The sequence below is a fragment of the Acipenser ruthenus genome, chromosome 7 (genome assembly GCF_902713425.1).
Source record: "Acipenser ruthenus chromosome 7, fAciRut3.2 maternal haplotype, whole genome shotgun sequence".
Taxonomy (NCBI): Eukaryota; Metazoa; Chordata; class Actinopteri; order Acipenseriformes; family Acipenseridae; genus Acipenser; species Acipenser ruthenus.
Window position 1 is genome coordinate 9,427,222 of NC_081195.1, and position 21,190 is coordinate 9,448,411.

The following is a 21,190-nucleotide window of genomic DNA, read 5'->3' on the forward strand; positions in this document are numbered from 1 at the left end:
CTCACCAGGTTTGAAAAGACAATTATACAAAATGGTGTAATTCTATGTGTTAAAAAGGAATTTGCTACAATATAGGCCTACTTTAATGGCTGGTTTCGACTTAGGCATGTCCTCTTGGTGAACTTTATCTACTTGGTCTCCTCCAAATCCAGGTCTCAGAGACACAATACCCTGCAATATTCTTATTCCCACCATTCTGGCATATCATTTGTTGCTCTAGTTAAAATGAAGCTGTGCGTGAAAACTTGAAAGATTGCCGACTGCCATTCACATACTAATCCTTAAGTGCGGTTGACAAGAGCCTGATTTTCAATTTTAAAAAATGACATCTGAAGCCATCTGTATTTACAAAACATGTATATACCTACAGAGAGGCACCAATTATTTTCCCCACAATAGAGAAACACAGTTTATAAGCAGACTGTCACATGTGGACAAATCGGATTCATATTTAACTCCACCCTCCCCATTAAATCATTCACAGATGCATGTAAGAAGACTGTTTATTTTACGTTCTGTTCAGCAGCCTCTGCAGTAGCCTTTTGTTTAATGCGTGATTCTGAAGCTAAATAGCGATCGATTGTATTTTCTCCAAATACACATTAAGATATGCAAAACAAATTACCTCAGTCTGCATGTAGTTTCTTTGTGAAATATCTTAAAACGATCATCAGCCGAAATATACTTTGCTTTTTTTGTCGTCCATTTCTACTTTTCCCTCCAATGCTGAAAACTAGATTTTAGCAACCTAAATCAAAACAATGCAGCACCAACTTTGTCCCGCCCCCTCCTGCACAGTACAGGTCACATAAAAGCAGTAAAGATGCACTGATAGGCTGAAAACTTTGTCATTTGAATAGTAAATAAGAACGTTAACTGCTTTGGAGAATTTATTTTGTAAATGTTACTTGTGGACATGTTTTTTTTGTTTGTTTTTTGCTTAAGTGCAATGCACACGGGACGGCGAAGGAATAAAAATGGGCTATCTACAGAAGGAAGACACGTAGTTTACGTCACTTGCGTTGTGCAGTAGTTCATTTAAACAAGTTTTCTTTTTTTTTCCCTCTCCGTACTTGTTTGTATGCATTGGCCCCTAAGAGGTGAATTTCACGGTGACCCCTCAATTTCACGATTTCCGCGAAATCGTGATTTAGGTAGGTCCCTAGCTATAACACTTCCCAGGCATGGGACGGTCAAGTTAGATTAGTAAGTTATAAATTGTCTCTTCACCAGACATGGGTAACATCCCAAAACAGAGTTTCTTTATACAGAGCAGTATCATGATTATATTGCGTATGCCTCGACCATCCCAATACTCACTGAATCAAGCTATGTTAACTGACGGTCTGTAGATTACCCTGCTGAACAACAACATCATCTTTCAGCAGGATTTCACAACCAGAGTTTCAATAGGCATTCATTAATTAATTCATGTCTACACTGACAATCAGATAATATTATTTTTAAGCACATACTCTAGCAGCCTCACCTACCAAATCGCTGTGTTAAGGGGGTTTTTGTCAAGTCTGCCAGCCACTGAGCAATATGGAAATTCAGCTTGCCCTGGTGGGTTTAAAATCCAGTGTGGACTCGCCTCACGTTCTTGCTGAGACGCTGTGTGTAAAATGTGCAAGGCTTGAATCAAGTATTCAGGGAACACAACCAATCTGAGCGTCCATGACACCATCAGATTGACAGCACATCATCACCATCACAGTTACAAACAGCATCAGAAGGTATGATAACTCAATATGCACAAGCTACACTAGAAACATTAAATCATTCAAAACTATCTGCAACATATGTGTGCGCTAGCAAAGCATTACCTGTATTATTATTTACAGTATTTGCAGGGCTCCAGACTGCGACTAAAATGGTTGCAAATGCGACCAAAAATATATTTTTAAACAGTTTTTTTTTTTCAGGGTTTTTATAAACTGAAGTGAGAGAGAAGGATGGTAACAAGTAAACTAATACTAATAACAATTTAATTGAATACAAAGCGCAGATAGGTGCTGTATTAACACTGAATATGGTAACCCCAGTTTCATACAACAGTTCTGACAGTGACCAAACGTGTAGAAAATGTTGTATTTAATATTGTAGACAGCGGAACCAACTCACTGCAATTTTTTTTTTTTTTTTTTTTTTATCGTGAAGACTCTGCTGATACCCAGCCCTACTAATGCAGACTGTTAAAAATAGACAACTAGTCACACCTTACACTTCTAACTATTACTGCACAATGCCAAAATTGTGGCTGTTGCTGAGAAAATAATTAAGTTCATTCATATTTTAGATCAACAGACACAGGAGAAATAATTTGCACCAAGGGAATACATTAATTCACTTCATGTTTCTTAAATGTATTCTGCTGCAATTCCTACGCACGCAAAACTACAGTACTGTCTACAGACTACTACTGTACCCAGGTATACAGCTTGATTTGTACTTCAAAGAGGGTGAATCCTTTGACAAAGTCCACCCCAATGTATCCTGTCAACCACCATTAAATAAATGTCAACTCCATCATACCAATTTAAAGTTGATTTTCAGACCAAACAAATGTTTTAGAATTGAAAATAAATAAAATAAAAAACACTGAATTGTTCTCATAAAAACTTGCCACCGTCTTTGGAGGATTTGATTGTATAATTGTATTTGATTGCTGTGCGCAGAATTGCGCACAGCAACCCCTGTTGACAAATTAAAACAAATGCTTTTTTCAAAATGTCTATTTAATTGATCTTGTAATTCTTTTAAACTAGCAAAACAGGTTGCTATGGAAACAGTAGGCTGAAAGAAAATGGTTCACATCAACTCAATTAAAAATCTGTTTAATTTATTTTTGTTTCTTCAAAATACATATATAAATGTCTCAAGAATTACTGCATCAAGATGAGCAAAAGCTACCCTCCTAAAATGATCTACTGACAGCTAAATTGTATTATATTTGTCAGCCTTAATGTTAATCTCTTAAAGCAATTGCTACCAACTAGCAGTTAAATTTAATGCAGCCATTTATAAAAAAAAAAAAAAAAAAAGCCTGGGTAGATCTGGTGCTTACATAAGCAATCCAAGGTTTAGTCATTTTCCACCAGACCCATGCATTGTGCTTTTTTAAAAATGCAGAATCTCATTATATTAAGTATTTTCTTTATTTACATACTGCTTACCACATAGGGTATCAGTTCTAGGCACTTGGAACACAAATTCTGTCAACTTGGTTCACGGTAGATATGCGAAAGATTTTGCTTGATATGACCAATGGTAAAAACAATGCACTGTTTCGTATTACACCCACAATGAAACTGGGTTATACCTCAAACGTTTTCATCATCTGGAAAACAGACAAACAAACAGAAATATGGCTAAAAGAAGTTTCCACAGCACTGAAAATACAAAGTCATCATGTGAAATTGTTTGTGAAGTTAGCAGTTGAAATAGTGGGCTTACTAAAAAATATACAGTCACCTTAAAGGAATTCTTATTAAAAATAAACAATTACCTTTAAATACGGTGAGGTCTTTTACAAGTCCTGGTCCAAACAGCCCTTCCAAAATGCTTTCAAACCCTGTAAAAAGAAGACACACAAAAAAGCACCTTTAATACTGTTGTAGGAACTTTCTCAAAGGTAAAATCTCACAGGATTGGTGTGTAGCTATAGAGGACTGCACAAATTTAAAATCATGACTGTTAGAAAGCATCATTTCAACGCTACTTGAGCATATGAGACAAACAGTTCAGATGTATAGTCAGCTGACAAGAAAAGGCATAACACAAATTATTTGACATGCAGGAATGCGGCATGTTACAAATGTATGTTGAGTTGATTACTACCACGATAGCTGTACTGAATAGATCAAAAGCGAGTTATTCAGTGGAGTTTTCAAGATCCCCAAAATAAACTCAGTACAGAACTAGGGGTCTAATAGTCAGCAAATTCACAGCACAATTCTCTGTATTTATCCCCGGAGTACTTGGCTTTTTAAGAAAAATAAACCGTTACCTGTGTTATGATTGAAATTAGTAATAAACAGATTTTCTTCAGAAACTGAAGATTAATTCTACACGGATCAAATATACCCTGCCACATTTGCTTTTGATTTTTCAGAGATCTATCATTGCAGCACACATTTGTCATTCTCTTATTAATTGTAAATACTGGATTCAGTTGTTGCTTAGCAACCACATCAAGTCATACATACTGCAGTAAAATACAAGAACTGCTTAAATTCATGCAAACGAGCACTTGGTGAAGCTTAAACCAATTCCTGAAAAGTATCATTCAAACAGCTATCTGGGGAGACGTTATCTTGGAAAGTTCAAAGTTTTCTATTGTAAAAGTTAAAGGTCTATTTCAACACAAAGCTAAAGATTTGCATATTTCTTATTTTGCATACATTCAACAGGTATTTACTCAGCCGTGCAACTGTAGCTGTCAGAGTTAGTAACTCTGGGGATTTCATATTCAAGATGGTCAAGTGCAAAGTGACCCTGGCGTGTAAGCGACTGATCAAATAAAAGTACCGTGGGCTATTGGTTTAAAGCCTATTGGTTTTAAATAAAAAAAAGTTAACAGGAGGACCCCTAGCACTTAGAGGTTTTATGGGAGAGCCGGCAAAAAATTGATGTGACTCTTAGCAAAACTGTTACCAATTCTTTTATAAAAAAAGTGCCATATCCAATTATTTATATCACACTTCTATCCAATACATTCTGGTTGCTGTCCTGTTCAATTCCGAGTAGTAGAGAAACCCAGTTATTTAAATTTTACTGCCAGCAAAACTAGGTCATCTACTTCATTTGACATATACGGCTTATACTAGAGTTCTGGAAGCACACATACAGTATTTTAAATTTGCCAGATATGATGCACCTAGTGTTTTTTTTTCTTTTAAACCACCAAGATGACAATTGTTAACCTCATGTTGCATTCGTCCAGATAGCACATGTCATAAGGCAGTGAAAAAAACACTACCACGCACAGCTGCACTTCAAATGCAGACCAAAACAAAACAGGGTGCAAATACCACATCTGGTGCTTGTCAGACACCAATAGAATAAATAAAGGGACATGCTGACAAAGTACATGACTGCAGAGCAAATAAAGGTCACAACGAGCCACACAGTTGTACTATCTGTTAAAACTCACAGGTAAAGAGAAGAGCAGCCGACTTCTCTTGTGCATGCATGTGGACTGCACCTCAACTTTGAAATGTCTACCACCACCTGTAATCGCTACACTGTCAGACAACCCACTCTGGTATAAAACATTGTTTCATCGAAAACACAGCTGAAGCAGTTACTGCCGACACAAACCATACAAGACGCTAAATTATGAACAAAACCAAAATTTAGAGAGAAGTTTGTGGGAGTTGATTAAATAAGGGATGTGGTGTAAAACCGATAACAATATAAAAATACATCTTTGTATGATCTTCTTGCTGTGGTATAGTCTGGCGTTTACTAATCACTAGGGCTGTGTCTGAAGGTTTGATCGCTAGCCAGGGATTCGAAGATTGTTTTAAACCTTCGAAGGTTCGTCAGACGGGTTCACGCACTGTATGGATTTTTTCTTCCTGTTAACAGAAACTGCTTGACAATGTGTGAATACTATAAATCACATATTAAATGTCACTCGCATGCAAAATTTGATCTTTGATCTATAGTGGGAAGCCATAGTTACAACACCGTGCTATTTGTGTTCCGCCTTATAACAAGTATAAAAGGGCTACTGGAATGGCATTATGGAGCAAATGGGAGCCACGACCCTACCGTGTTATAAGCGATTCTGCTGCACTGTACGTGGCGCGTTATAACGGGTGAGCACTGTATATCACATGATAAAGACCACTGTGGGTGAAACATGCACCTTGAGAAATTATAGTTTAAAAGATTAACTGTTTAGTTTTAGATTGTTAGTATTTGGGTTTCATTTAGTTAGTTAGTTAAAAAAGACAATTTGGGTTTCATATTAATTAGTGGAGCAGCAAGAGATCACAAGGGGAAAGCTTTAAAAAGTGCACCAAATAGCAACTTAAAAAGGGGACCCTGTGCTTCGTCAGATAACACTTTGGAGGCTAAAACAATCTCCTTCCTTCCTTATCTTTATAACATCAGGGTTTCCTGAGGTGAACATCAAACAGGCTTTCATGTTACAAGGTAATAAAACGAAAGTGGACCCTCGTGGTCAATGATAGTCTTTGTTGAAATCTACAACAGAGTTCGGAATCACAATTATTATTTACCCTGACAGATGCAAGAAGGTAAAAAAAAAAAAAAGAACACTAACTTCTAATTAACCTTTTATTTTAAATCAACATCTTTGCAACTGGTCCGGATCCAAGCTACTGTATCATTATGAATTACATACTTCTCTACAGGCTGCATTTACAAACTAGAATGCATTTGCTGATCCAACAGTTACACCCCGGGGAATTACGCAATAACGCGGTCGCGTAATTTTACACATAAAACGTATCACCACGCATAGGCGCGTAATATTAAATAATATCGCCGTTAACAGCGAAAAATATTGGATCACACGGAGGATAAAGGGAACATTGATCAATTTTGCCACAAAATGCCACGACAAAGGTCCCACGTTGTAAATGTATCAGTAAAAGAGAGAGTAAAAGATGTTTGGTTTTGCTTTGTACACTGTGAAGGTGGCACCCGATGCGATCTACCGCCAGGGGAAATGACATCGACTTGTTTTGGTCATTGACAGCTGACTGTCTTCCTAATTTGAAAACATTAGCTTTCAGATACAGAAATGCAGTAACAAATACAGCTGATGCTGAGCGCAGCAACTCGCTGTATACTCTTGTCCTGTCCGATCGGAGGCGTTCTCTTTCGGAAGACAAACTGAAAGAGCTTGTGTTCCTTTATTTCAATCTTGGAATTCAGAATGATTTTGTTAATTTTTTTCTATTTTTTTTTTTTAAACTTATGCTAGTATTTTGATATCCGTATGAAAAGAACCCAATACAACTGCACAATACTTGTGTTACTTTGCACACACTTGTACAGAGATACTGCATCATTTTGCATAATTTATTTTTTCTGTGCATAATTCCCTGGGGTGTAAACAGTATGGATAATGCTGTGTAAACAAATCAGACAAAAAAAAAAAAAAAAAATGTATTTCACATTTACCATAACTACAAGTCCATTATTTCTCATCGGTGTGCTCTACAACATCCAAAATAATATCTACAAATTTCAGAGTCAACTGCTTCACACCAGCAATTTAACCTACATTACATTTTAAAATCAGCCCTGTGGTTTCCTTGAACTGCTATGCATGTGGTTTATTAAAAAGAAAATGAATCATTACTGTACCCAAAACGCATTACTTGTTAACTAGCAGAGTGTTTTATTCCTTAAACAGACATTACTGTTGACAAATTGTTTGTAAGGGTTCTGCTCGCATGCACACAGCATTTAGTCGGCTATGTGTTGTGTACAAGCGGTGTGACCTTGATCCATTACAAACTAGCAGGGTTATGCAAATCTAATTAGCTTCTAAAAAGCTTCAAGGCAAATTAAGGCACCGGTTTCAATTGCATAGGTCTAGTTGCCAAACTGATGATTTAAAAGGTGCAGCCTCAAAACAGCTAGATCTTTGAATATCCAACTCTCTCAAATCGATCTTGTTTGAATGTATTTCTTTGCAATACTATGAAATCCCTTATTAGCATGCCATTAAAATGTACCTTCAGATGTCTGTTTAATTGCTGACAACCACTGGAGCGCTTTGACAAGTTCTGTACAGTAACTCAGTGTACCAATCACGAGAAGGAAAAAGGAACAGCCTATTTGCTGTTTATAATGGCCACATTCATGTGGTTATGTGTGCTGGAAACATTGCATGTACGGTTGTTGCAACTAAAATGGATATTATGAGGAGCAACTGCCGACCTAACAGGCCGTCAAAAGTGACTTCAAGAAATGTTAGCAATTCTTTCACAGGATTTGGTAATCCCTGTTAAAACAGCTTCTGATTACTGGAAGGTTTCAAGAAGTGAGCGACATCTGAATACAAGGCCAAGGGAGTTTTAATATTCGTGGCAGTATGACAGGTCAGCTTGTTTGCAATTCACAGAGTGCAGTTTATAAAATACAGCTCTCCTATTGAACAAAGGGGATGAAGACTTCTGTCACTGGTGAGCACAGTTTCCACGTAATCCACTGGCACACACTTCATTCAGTGTAGGTGGAGCGATGACTGGGGCAGTCCAAATCTACAGATAACGGAACTCCTCTGAAATCACGGAATTCAGTCTTCCATAGATTCACCATATTTCGCAGCTGCATCGTCATCATAATTCTCATAAACATTCTGCTAAAGTGACCGCACATATAGAAGCTTGGTGGTTCGGTTCTAGTTCTGTTAAATTAACAGATGTTGTCCCAATAAGAAGTCTCATGGGATGCTGTTTTTGGCAGTTTCTATAGATTGTACAGACAAAAAATGCTTGATATATTCAAATTGTTTGATAGGATTAGCAGTATTTGATTTACATTTCTATAAGCCATTACTAATACAAATACTAAACACAGAAGATGCTCAGAAGAAAACCGCAGTATTTTTTGCAGATTTTCCTGCAGATTTGGACTGGTCTCTCGTGAGTGGTATCTCTGAATACAGCCGTATAACCTTTAGAAATGTTCAAAACGTTCATTAAATATTGACCTTACATCACTTGTTACAGATATGAATTTCACAGCACTGTTTCTTAAATAGACAATACAAGGCTGCGAGAAACTCGCGTCCAAAATCTTTGTTTAAATTACAGTTTTCAATTGTTGACATCCAAGAGAAAAACAATCCATTCAATGTGTTGGCAAAATGCTTTCGAACAAAGATTAACAGAAAGACCAAAATTGACATATTTACTGGACCGCGGCAAGAAAGTAGCGTTCTGTTTAGCTAGGCAGCAAAGATTATAAGGCTGCTAATTTCATAAAGTACTGTATACTACAGAAGAAGCAGTTCCATCACAAACTGTGTTCCTTTGGAAAAATACAAATGCAGATAAAGGGGTTAACAGCAGTTACTGCAAGCCAAGTTTAGATGTACAAAAACAAATTCAACCATGCCAATTTCCTAAATATAGCCACTAGACAAATTTAACAAAAGCCACCAAAAAACAGACAAGAAGCACCCCTAGGAAATCATAAAATATGATCACACACATTTTTATAAGCTTGCAGGTTGGTAAAAAGTCTTGCGCTGGTGGGATTATTCTAGAACCAGGCCTGCATCTCATTTAATATCCCTCTCTTGACCTACATTTCTATGATTTAAAGCAGTAAGTGCTGTACTTTAAACATTCAAGAAAAAAGCCTCTTGCACGTAACAGAATAACAGCCAATAAATAATGAAGTAAAAAAAAAAAGTTAATTAAAAAAAAATAACTCTTAAATTTGAATTTACAATACTATGCATAAGAACTCTGGTCACTTGGAAGTGCAAAAGCACTGCTCTGAAACAAACAAACCAAAGGTAGTTTGTAAACTCAAACAAACTCAAAGACCGTTGGATTAAAACAAATTTTGAAAGAGAGTATTCCTATTAGATTACAATGTAGATTAATACCACTAAATTGTACCGATTACAATTGATTATGTATTTGTTTCAAAAGCAGAGATGAAAGTGAGGAGAAATATATAAAAAAATAAAAAAATAAATAGAAAAAAGGCTGAAAAGTGGCAGGAATCTGGGATCCACATTAAGATTCAGATTACATCTGAAATTAGAATGTATATCAAATAAGTGAACTTTAACTGCTGGTTTCACAAACCCAGCGATGCCCATTTGAGAGTGATCAAAACAGCACCTGCCAAGCAAAATATATATATATATATTTTAAATATATATTTAGTTTCAAGTGAAATCTACTTTTTATTACCTGTGCACAAGGGCTGAAATAAGTGTTGTACAGCAAGAAAAAAATAACTATATACACATTCAATTGTTCTTGTTAATTTCTATTTTTGTGGCACCTTCCTTTCCCTCTTCTTTTTTGAGCTTTAATAATAACAGTAACAAATCATTTCATATTGTAAATATTTATTTTTAAAAGCACAGAGATGACATTTTCTGCTTCATTTTGTGTTACCATGGGAAAAAAAATGTAAGAAAATAGTACTAATAAAAACAAACACTAATTGCTTAGTTAATAAAAATTAATAAAAAAAATTTAATTTAAAAGGGACCGTGTACAACTTTAAAGAAAAAAAATTCTATTACCGTTCTGTTAATAAAAAAGTTTAAAATAACCTCTTGATTTTTCACTCTGTCTTCTATAGAATCAAATGTCTGGCAACTTTTTGTTTTTCAAAAGATCCTTGTTTAAACAATTCGCTGGATCACCACGTTTATCTCCATCACCGAAGAAAATGCAGACGACAGGCTGCATTTACTGCGACAAGTATTTATTATGTCTACGTGTTTTCTGCAGAGAATATGGCTTTCCAACGCCTTGACCCATAATCAGGGGTTCACATAACTGGTACGCAGGAACGCATGCTGACCAATTAAAAAAATGCCAGTTATTGTCGTATAAGACGCAAGCGTACCGTCAGGAAAGCATTTATAATAAAGGCAGAGACTTGTACTTGTTTGTGGACCAATGAAATAGCAACTTGCCAAGACAGACGTCTGCAAGCACCAATGGGGTACTTTTTTTGTTTTGTGTTATGTTAAAATAAATATTATATATATATAAAAATACGAACCTCACCAACTGTCACAAATGTGTTAATAGCTTAAAAAAAAAATGCAAGATTTAAAAAAAAAAAACACACACACACACACACACACACACACACACACACCATTGTGAACATTTTTGATCACATCAATAGCCCCGGGGGACTGAGTAAAAACATCTCTGCAAAAGACTTAAAATAATTACATTTTCTTATAAAATAAATATAATGGGGATACTGCTTTGGCATCAATTTGTACTGTACAAAACAGTGCATGATTTGGAGACAGTGTTTAAATCTGCGACTGATTCATCAACAATGTGGATATCCAGTTAACGGATGTGTAGGCGTTTGGTGCTGCAAAGGTAAAATATAAAACGTGCAAATTCATTTGTGGTTACTACGAACGATGTGCTTAAACATAAAACCTTCTAATAAATAGATGAAATAATTTCCGTTCCTGGTTCACGCCAGTCTATTTCCCATATTCAGAGAAAGCAAATAATGAAATAAAGTGTAATGTTACATTGATGAGGCTAAGAAAAACACCAGTATTTGTAATCCGATACTGATGACTTCTCTCGTGTAACAACCATTACATTTTCACAAAATGGTTCTGCCTTGTTTACAGGACAATCTGCATAAGTGATTATCCCTCGCATTGGACAGCGAGTTTAAATGTGGTTAAACACCTAGAATCAAACCATGTCTACAGGAGAAGCCTGTCAACACTAATCCCTGAGTAAACACACTCGAAATACAAATAACAGCGTTCCATTAGGGGTCAGTATGAATTTCATGGACACCAAGATGTAAAGCATGTATACTTGTGCTCGCTTGAGAACAGTTAGTTGCAGTTTTCTACTACGGTGTGTGCCTTACAGAAAGCAAGTAGTTTAAATGTAATGAAAGAAAGACAAATGCTTTAAATAAATAACACGTGTAAATAAAGCAGAAGGAGGAAAAATAAGCTTGCAGTCCCATTTGGACAGACTTAAATCAAGGTCTCAGTTTTCTGTAAATATTAATAATTATTAGTAAAACTGTATAGGGAAAATGTCATCCAACTGTGTGCTATTAATAATGTATCAACAAAATGGGGAGTGGCAAAGTTAATCTGTTTTTATTTATTACATTCTGTTTTAGGGGCAGAATAACAGTACTACTGCTAATGAAAGTTTCCTGAGGCGATTTCCTCAGTCTTTTCACTCTGTAGCTTCCTTGTATTGCAGAAGACCATATCCCACAGAGAAAAAAAAGACATCACACAAGTTACATTTCTTTTTATTCACTTAACGTTGTTACAAAATAACTGCTACTATCGTGATAATCCCTACATAGGATTGTCGCATGGATTTCTCCCAAAGCACAAGAACAAGGGGGAGGGGTATGTAAAAAATCAATACATCTGTTGAGCAGCAAAATTACATTTAGTCTCCAGGAATGGACTTAATTGGGTCAGTAGGATAACTTCATTTAGAGCAGGGACACGCAACCCGTTTATCAGAGACCCGTTTAGCAGGGACACGCAACCTGTTTATCGCCTGACTGCAGCCCAGTGTATTAATTGCATTTCACTTATGAATATATCAGCATATATATATATATATATATATATATATATATACACACACACTTTTTTAAAAATCTTTGTTGACTTGCTTTTTCTAATTTTTCGCATAAAAAGGAGCACACCATTTTAATTCGTACAGCGGAGGGTAATTGCTTCTCATCACCTTCAGTCTCCAATTAATTTCACGTCTTCCTCTCCTTTCTTAATGCACAAACCCACTGCATTGAAAGAATCCATTCCCAACATAGGAGGCTTGTTGCTAGAGAAGTGACATCACTGCCCTGTGCCTTTTGCTACATTGCTGCCTGCTACAACTGAACAACTCGTCTGCTAAAATAAAAACCGCTTCAGCAAGTAGATATTTCATTTGCTTTGTATTCTTGTGCAATGCGTGTGTATATGGTATAACAGTACGACATTAATGCTTTGTTTACACTTGTTTTGTGTATTTTTGTTTGTGATGTGTATCGTGCAGTACGAAATCAAATTAACAGTAATCCTAAGGGAAACTGTCATATTTTTATATATTATATATGCCTATGTATATTGCAGCTAAGGGTTCAACTAGGATTATTCTTTAGTAGAAAAGTTTGGTGGCACACCTTTGATATAGAGCAGACAGAAAATGTACAGTTTTGGAAAAAAAGTTATCATTTTCTAATTTAAAAATGCACATTCCTGAAACTTTTGTTTTTCTTTAACTGTATTGAGGGGATATGGTTGGGAGAATATTATACTAAAGTAAAAGAAAGAAAGTACTTTCAGTTGGGGACAGCGAGTCATTTTTCAGCTAGAAACCGTCAAGGTTTCAGTCAGGGGGTTCATTTTTAAAAGTGAAACAATACAAACAGGTGCTTTAGCCTAGCTCCATGCAAGGAAAGCATGGTTCTGGGTAGCTAGCGAGGTGGGATTAATAATGAATGCTGAATTGAGGCTTGCAAAATGAAAGCTGTTGTGATCAATAAATCACTTAATCAAATAGCTGCAGCTCTTCTGAAATCCACAGCCACTCACACAAGAATCTCGAGTACAGAATACCAAAGCAGAGCATTCTAGTCCTTTATTTTGAGTTTCGGGTCAGGTGTGACTGATTTAAAGCTGAAATGGTGCAAACTACAACCCAAGCATTATTTTGCAACATAATAGCCTCGGGAAACGCAGTTTTAAAGGAGGTTTGTCTTATAGGTCTTGGTAATACAAGCATGTTATGTAACACTGGACTCCTTTAAAAACATATTATTCATAAAGAATGTTATTTTTATTTAATATAGTATGGGAAAACAATACATTCCTTTCCGTCTGTTTGAGACAAAACACACGTATTAGTTCAAGGGAACTCAGTGACTTTCTCTAAAGTACACAATGCTCTGGGCAGTGTGAAACTCAAATATCTCACTTCTAAAGGGCCAGGCAGTTGGCACATAAGCACAGGTGGTCATCAGTTGAATGACCCTGTTTTCAAGTCCTGTGTGAAGTAGAGACCAACATGTAAAACAGCATCAAAAAGGAGTGGAGCAGCCTGGCTATTCAGAATAAATAAAACACACCTGTCTTACCAACTAAAGACCATGCCAAAATAAGAATGAATTTGAAAAAGATCAAGACCACCAATTTTTTTCACCCCCATGTCTTTTTTTTCTTTCTTTCAAAGAAGCACCACAGAAATATGACAAGTAATACACTAACCCACCAAAAAAGATGCACTGAATTCAATTTCTAAATATAAAACTATATTTAATTCTGTTGGAGGTTAATCAAATCTCATAGAAAACTAGTTAATCTTTTTCAATGTCAAAAATAAATTGAAAAGACTTCTGGTCTAAACGTTTGTCAAATAATTTTACTATTTTATGGTAAATTCCTACATGTCTTACAATTGAGTGTTTTTATATGGATGAAATTCCCTTTGTATTGGAGGTGCCTCTGAAACTGGTGTTGATTTGAAGTCTGTTTTAGAATTCGCACAATGGAACTTAACTTCTAGCATGGCTCTTTGCATTAGTGTGTGAATTTCATTTTTGTTTTTAAAGCATTGTAAATTGGTTTAGCCACACAGGAAATATTTATGCTTGTGGCGAGTGACTAGTATGAACACAAGTCAAACTCTTGGGTGACATGGAATTCTAAAAAAACAAACCAAATACAATCACACAATGCTGCTGTAAAGGCTCAATTTCTGGTGTATGCTGGCATGACGCTGAATGTAGTTTAAAATGTACATTTTCTGTTCCTGCTATATATATTCACGATTTGCCACAAATCATTATGGATTGCCTTGTAAATACTGTACTACAAAATTGTAACAAAATGTTCAGATCGGCTGAATACCTCTGAAAAGTCTTCAAATTTGCCATAAATAATTTTCCTGGATTGAAAGCTCTTAAATGTATGTGTGTGTGAACTGTAAAGGAATACTTGGACATCAAAAACATTGCAGCTGATGCCTTTCAAATACTGTTCCACGAAAAAAGTTAAGCAGGTAGGTAATTTATTTCAAAGTTCCCTAACAATCCAATTAACATAAATATTTGAATGTCCATTTAACTGCTGTCAGATACTTTTGTACATGTCCAACTACTAAAACGTACAGAAATATCTGAAAGTAACTTTAATTTCTTACCAGTACGGTATTTCTGTGATAACAAGTACATGTGTTCTTTATATTGTCATCTTAAAGCATGTTAAATGTACACAAAGCCAGATTAAAATAAATAAGATGTGTTATCATTTAACACGGTAAAACACAATCAGAATGATTAAACAAACATTTTTTAAAATATAAATTACTCTGCTATTATCGGTTTCAGTTTTGTCCTCATAAAAATCCATTACAGGAGCAGGGTCTCACCAGTCTATCATTCTATCACCAAGTGATAAAGTGAAGTAGTCGTATGCCTTTGTGTTATGTAGGTATTCACTTCAATTCAGGCCACCGTCACAGTTTACAAAAGCTCCCAGCTCTGAAAACGAAATGTTGGCAGGTATGTGAACCCACTCTCGCAGTCAGCTATGCTCACTGGAAGAGTTTCCACTACGAGTATTTTTTGGTTAGTTTTCCTGCACCGAATCAACCTAATGTACGGAACGACCACCCCTAAGTCACATGAACAGGACCTAAATGACTTCTTAAACATCAATATTAGCAACCGGACAACCAAGAAGCCAGGAGGTGGGAAAGGAATTAAAATACAAAGTTACACGTTTGTATGTGCGTGTGTTATTTGTTTTATTTATAGTCACACATATACATATATAATAGATGAGCTTCAGTGTGTTACAGGAAAATAATTCCATCTAGGAAGGTCGAGTAATTTATAAACTGTCACAGCAACCAGAGATGGAATTGTTTTCCTGTAACTCACTGAAGAGGCCCATCTATTATTTTTTATAATACATGGATACCCTTGTGATGCTTATATTAAAGAAGACGAGGTTCAGCAGTACAGCTGAGTTTTTTTTAAACGTCGTGTTTCAGTGCTGTACAGGCGTTCTATGTCATTATCCTTTAGTGCTTCAGCTCTATTTGGAGGATTGCCTTTACCTTGTTTTAATGTCCCGTTCCTCTCCAGTTTCTCTGAGATACGAATGTATTAGCTTTACATCATTTTTTTAAACGTATTCTCATTTTGTTGATCATTAATTAACATTTCTGTACTGTGGGTGTTGTCGAGTGATTGAAAACAAGACATTTTGTGTTTGAATTGAAAGTGATGGTCTCAAGGAGTCGAATAGGTCAAAGTTCAAGGACATTTTTCTCTAGAGGAATTCACTTTTTGACGTCACTACTGTGGTATTATGCCTTTTTTTTTTAATGGCTCAGGATGCAAATATAGCCTTCATCCATACATATATAATATAAATATATATAATATATAAAAAAAATCTGGACAGTTAAACTTTTTTTTTGTATTTCCATTGGAATATGATATCCGAGTGCTTTCCCGTTAATTTATTTATATATATATATATATATATATATATATATATATATATATATATATATATAAAATGTTACGGCCAAAGACCGAAAATCAGCCAATGCTGTCACTGGCCGTTGCTCTTGGGCTCTGATAACAGTGCCCGGTCATTGACATCAATAGGCGCTCATTTCAAGCGATGTTGTTTTCTCAACATAAATGTAGAGTACTTCGGAAATTAACCAGCCATCGTCAACAATTCCCAGTGAGTCTCGGTCAATGCGTGTAACTACGCCAATCTGTAGCAAATACCTCATAACGTGAGGCAATAAGCGTTCCACCTGCTTCCTCTTATTTTAGCAGCAGTAAGCCTGGCCAGGCAAAACTTTAAGAAAAAGGTACACAGAAAGAAAAAAAAAAAAGAGCCCATTGTTTGGTTTTCTTGTGAAGTTTGTAATCCATTGTAATTCAGTCAGTATTGCTTATGGAAAGATACAAAACAGCTACAAATAACCACAAAACTACAATGCAGCTGTGTTACTACTGTGTATGCCTTGCCCTGCTGTTGGATCTTCATTCCTAAGCCATGTTCAGCAAGAATATCATCTCTGAAGAGTCATCCTTCTCGATTTGGATTACCAGTGAGACCGAGCTTTTTCTTTTTGCAGTTCTGTCCCGTCCCCCCCCTCCCTGTTGTTTTTGGGCAGGATATTTCAGGATGTTTAAACAAAGGCTGATTTATACAGCATTTTTATTTTTCAGGCCACTGAATACCCAGTGCCAAGAGGCTTATGCAAGTGTGCTGGCAATGTGATTTAAATGCACTACCTTACAGTAAATACAAATACATAAAATGTGGTTATGTGGACATGTTATTTAATCGTAATTAAACCTCATGCATATGTATGCACGTGTGTATGTATCAATCAATACATAATACCCCTAACTGGCATTATTGAAAACCGTGAACCAAATTTGAACAGATTGTGACTCGTTTGTATCCTGTAGCATAAAACAAGGCAGGCGGAAAGTTTATTAAGGAAGATGCACCCTCAAAATGAGACTGAGTCAGCTGGAGGTGCAGAAAGTGGAGCTGGTGGGAGAACGAAGCCAGATGACAGTGTAAAGTAAATTATCCTCGATTTAATTTTATCTAGCAGTGTTTTTATAAATCACTCTCAGTATATCAATTTAACAACAACAAACTACAAAGCCAGACAGACAACTTGTTCATTGTGAAAAATAAATGATACATTCACACTGAGAAGGTTAAAATTCATACAAGATCCTCTGTCGTTTGGTTCCAAATGCCAAGCCATGCAGACTCACCCTTGTGTCTTATTAGCAGCTAATTGTTACACTTGTCAATAAATGGGTCAGAGACACGGCGCTGTGCAGATTACAAGCTGAAAACACACATCACACTGGAATCTTGTCAGTGAATATATTACAACACGACTGAAAAAATACACACAATAAATAAAATTAATATATATATATATATAACAAAGCACAGTAACGAGAAATGTACAAACAGATATTAAATAAAAGCAGGACATTTGATGAGGGGCGATGTTTTGGAACATAGTCTACTGGGATGAGGAATGGCCTTGAAGTGAACACCACTCTCCAAACAACAAAGTTACAATACACTTATTTAATAAGACACGGGGGGGGGGGGGGGGTTAAAAATGGAGACATTTTACAAAACTCGCGTCTAAAAATGTACACACTGTTGAAACTATGATTCGCTCTTTAAGAAAAAAAGAAAATAATTACATTTTGCAAATTTTAATAACTAACTATATAGGTGTCCGAATAAAAACAAAAAGAAAACTATTCACAAATCAATTAAAAAAAAAAAAAAAAAAAAAAAAAGATTTTTAATTAATGAAAACAATCACCTTTCTTTACATTCATTTGTAAAGAAAGGTGATTTCTTTACATTTACAAACGGCACACGGGATAAATGTGTGTTTTCTACACACGTCGTCTTACAGGAGGTCAGTGTAGTACATTACAATGGTACTTATTAAAAAGGGGAGGAAGGCAGCAGGACAAACTGCTACAGTATTTTCATTTGCGACCACAAGATTTCCCCTTTGCAGCAATGCGCGCTCGAGTGAAGGCAGCCCAGTGGCGCGCCTCAAAACCATCTCCGATGGAACGAGCGCGTCAGTGAGAGAGAGCCTCACAAGAGCGCGCGGCCAGCCACGCTTCGCCTCCCCAGATTGGTGGAGATTAAATTCCCGCCGTGCACGTGATCCATTCTCAGTGCGGTAAATAAACTAACACAGCACCAAAAGAAAACCCAGATAAAACGAATTGTCTCCACGTACAACAAGTATAGAGAAAACAGCTAATGCTGGTAGACCAAATAACAATCTACTAGATACGCGTAAGAACAAGAAGCCCCATAACATGAAAATGTAAACACAAACAAAACGCTGCTCGCTTTAAGGAACAGAACGGCACGCGCATACGATAACAGTTGCGCGAGACAAAAAAAAAAAAAAGCTCCGTGCTGCTCCCGATGGTTGAAAACAGAATTTTTTTTTTTTCTTTCTGCACCGAGAGGAAACAATGAGAGTCGAACTCCACAGATACCGGACACCCTGACGCAAGGATCGATTCCACATGCAACGGAAAAGGAGCTTACCTACACAGTGAATTACTTTATGCTTCCACGAATCAAGTTCCTGCCGAAAGCCGCGCCTCTCGATCGTGCATTGCTGCCTTTTGCACAGACTCGCCATTTTCTATCGGCCCCTCCCGCGGGCGCGCACGTTCTGCTGGCTGCGTCTTAGCGGGCACGTCACCGTACCGACGTATATAGGTGGAGTTTAGAAGAACGGCGTTCGCCACCCTCCCCTAGCACCCAAATGAAGAGTTAGCAGTTTTGACTGATAAATTTTGATCTGTGTCTTCACGGGAGCGTCTATATTTAGAGAATTGCAATCATACGAATAATTAAATAAAGGACAGCCCTTGACCGTTTCTGTCGCCCAATTTTGGAATCCAGTCAAGAGGGCAAAACGTAGCGAGCTGTGTAAAAAAATCTTCTGAAGTATATCGTAGTAAAAACAAGCAACTATCTTGTGTAACCTAAGGTTACACTGTTTATTTACTTTCTCTCAATCGAGCCTGTTTTCTCTCACTCATATTATGTATGTAGGTTCAATGAGATCGTCGTGCTAGAGAGTAAAGGTATACATACGGGAACACACATTTCCTTAGCATCTTAAATGAATTGTGTCAATTACATCTCAAAATCCACATCGTCCTGACCTTCGTACGACAATAATGTGTAGTGTACTCACCTGTCAGTAAACCTTGGCCCTGAATTTAACTTTCAATATCTTGAGATTTATTTTTAATCACAACGCAGGGCATTTCTAAATCGTTATTCACAATAGGCTTGTGCTAAAAGCTTGTGCACATCAAACTTTCGCTTTGCCAATCTACCCTATCGGGGGGCAGGGTGTAGTTTTAACCCACAGTCACGTACAGATTTTCATTGGGTTGGTTTCAGTTTTTGCCTTTTCTGGAATTATTAATCCCACCCTGCAGGTCAGCTATGATTGGCTGAAAAAGAAAGCAGCTCATTGAATGATTTATTGGAGTGCTCCATTTACAGTAGGTAGGAGGGGAGGGGAACACCAATTTTACAATAGGTTCCATTACCTGTTGTAATACACAAAGGGATATACAGTATTTTGAAACCATTTAATTAACCGCTATTTTTTTCTTTAATGAGAAACATAACCCAAACTATATTCCAGCGAATTTAATCACTCTCAAATTGCTGGTTTATCAGTTTTTATTACCTGAATGTAACCCTGCTGGTGGCTTCAGGGCTGGTAGGTAAACATAAGAAAAGTCCATATTTAAATCTATCCCAGTGTTTTACTTGCGATAAAGCCAGACTTTCCCCATTTTCTAAATTAATTTACTATATATTCATTATACTATATACTGTATTAGCAGAAGGTGACTGAAGATATTTTTGACATATTACATCCTGACATACTGGATATAAAATCAGAATCTCCTTGTGGCAAGTGAGGTTTAGGGGTGAGCAACACTGGTTTTGATAGATGTCTGATAGTAGTAGTGTCTCCACCCATCAAATAGAGCCCCATTCACACTGACATGCTCTACCCGGGTCAGAATCTAACCGGATCAGGACCCGCTGTCATGCGGGTCGGCTACGTGATTTCACACTGCTTTTGATAAAGCAGGGTTGACCTGGGTGACAGACACAAGCACACAATACACGTATCAATGCCCCGGAAGCAGCTTGTTACTGACGCTTCCATCCAAGCTTCTCTGGATTGAACCGTCGGCCCAAATGTTGATTAGAGCAAATGCTTCTTCACCCCTGCTGCAATCTGGCTCATGGTGTGTCTCAAGCAACAAAAATATGGCTAAACAGAATAAACAAAAACGTTCCGCAGAAGTGAAAACTTCACGCAGGCGTGGCTGTTTGTTATTTCGTCGGCTGTCATGCATTTTGTCTCTCAACCTGGGTCAAAGCATGTCGACCCACATCCTGAGGTGGGTCGCTGGGACCCGGGTTAAACCGTGTACGACCCAGGTACGTGGTTTCACACTACATGGGATTGTGACCTGGGTAGCCAGAACCCGGGTAGAAGTGCCAGTGTGAAAGGGGCTTAGGATTAGTTAGTTTGTTTCCTTTTTTTGCCAGTAAAACTGACTGAAACTGGAAAACCTGTATTGTGTTGACATTGTGTTGACAAGGATGGTCACACAAGACATACAACACACATCACAGAGCTCTCTGGCATGTGTCCATCAACAGCAATGTACTGTGTGACGAGGCCTTCAGACTAGGGATGGAAAACAGAACAAGGTTAGAAGAGAAGAGCTGTTCACAGAACATCCCTTTTAACTCCTTGCCTTTTTCAAACTCCCTAATTTCATGTGTCTTCACACTACTGATAGATATAATAAAGAT

At 36.9% G+C, this 21,190-nt stretch overlaps 1 protein-coding gene across 2 annotated transcripts in view; it reads right to left on the reverse strand.

Annotated features, from left to right (window-relative positions):
- The window catches only part of LOC117414920 (ligand-dependent corepressor-like), a 47,401-nt gene extending 28,367 nt beyond the window's left edge, over window positions 1-19,034 (reverse strand). The window contains exons 1-2 of one of the 2 annotated variants that reach the window (XM_034024772.3): window positions 18,872-19,033; window positions 3,509-3,574 (exon numbers count right to left, since the gene is read on the reverse strand). In XM_034024772.3, the coding sequence (XP_033880663.1) occupies window positions 3,509-3,574; window positions 18,872-18,968 (163 nt within the window). In that variant the 5' untranslated portion in view covers window positions 18,969-19,033. Of the gene's footprint in view, window positions 1-3,508; window positions 3,575-18,871 lie in introns of both variants that reach the window. The other variant, XM_034024773.3, reaches the window with a different exon arrangement.
- Between the last annotated feature and the right edge of the window lie 2,156 nt (window positions 19,035-21,190).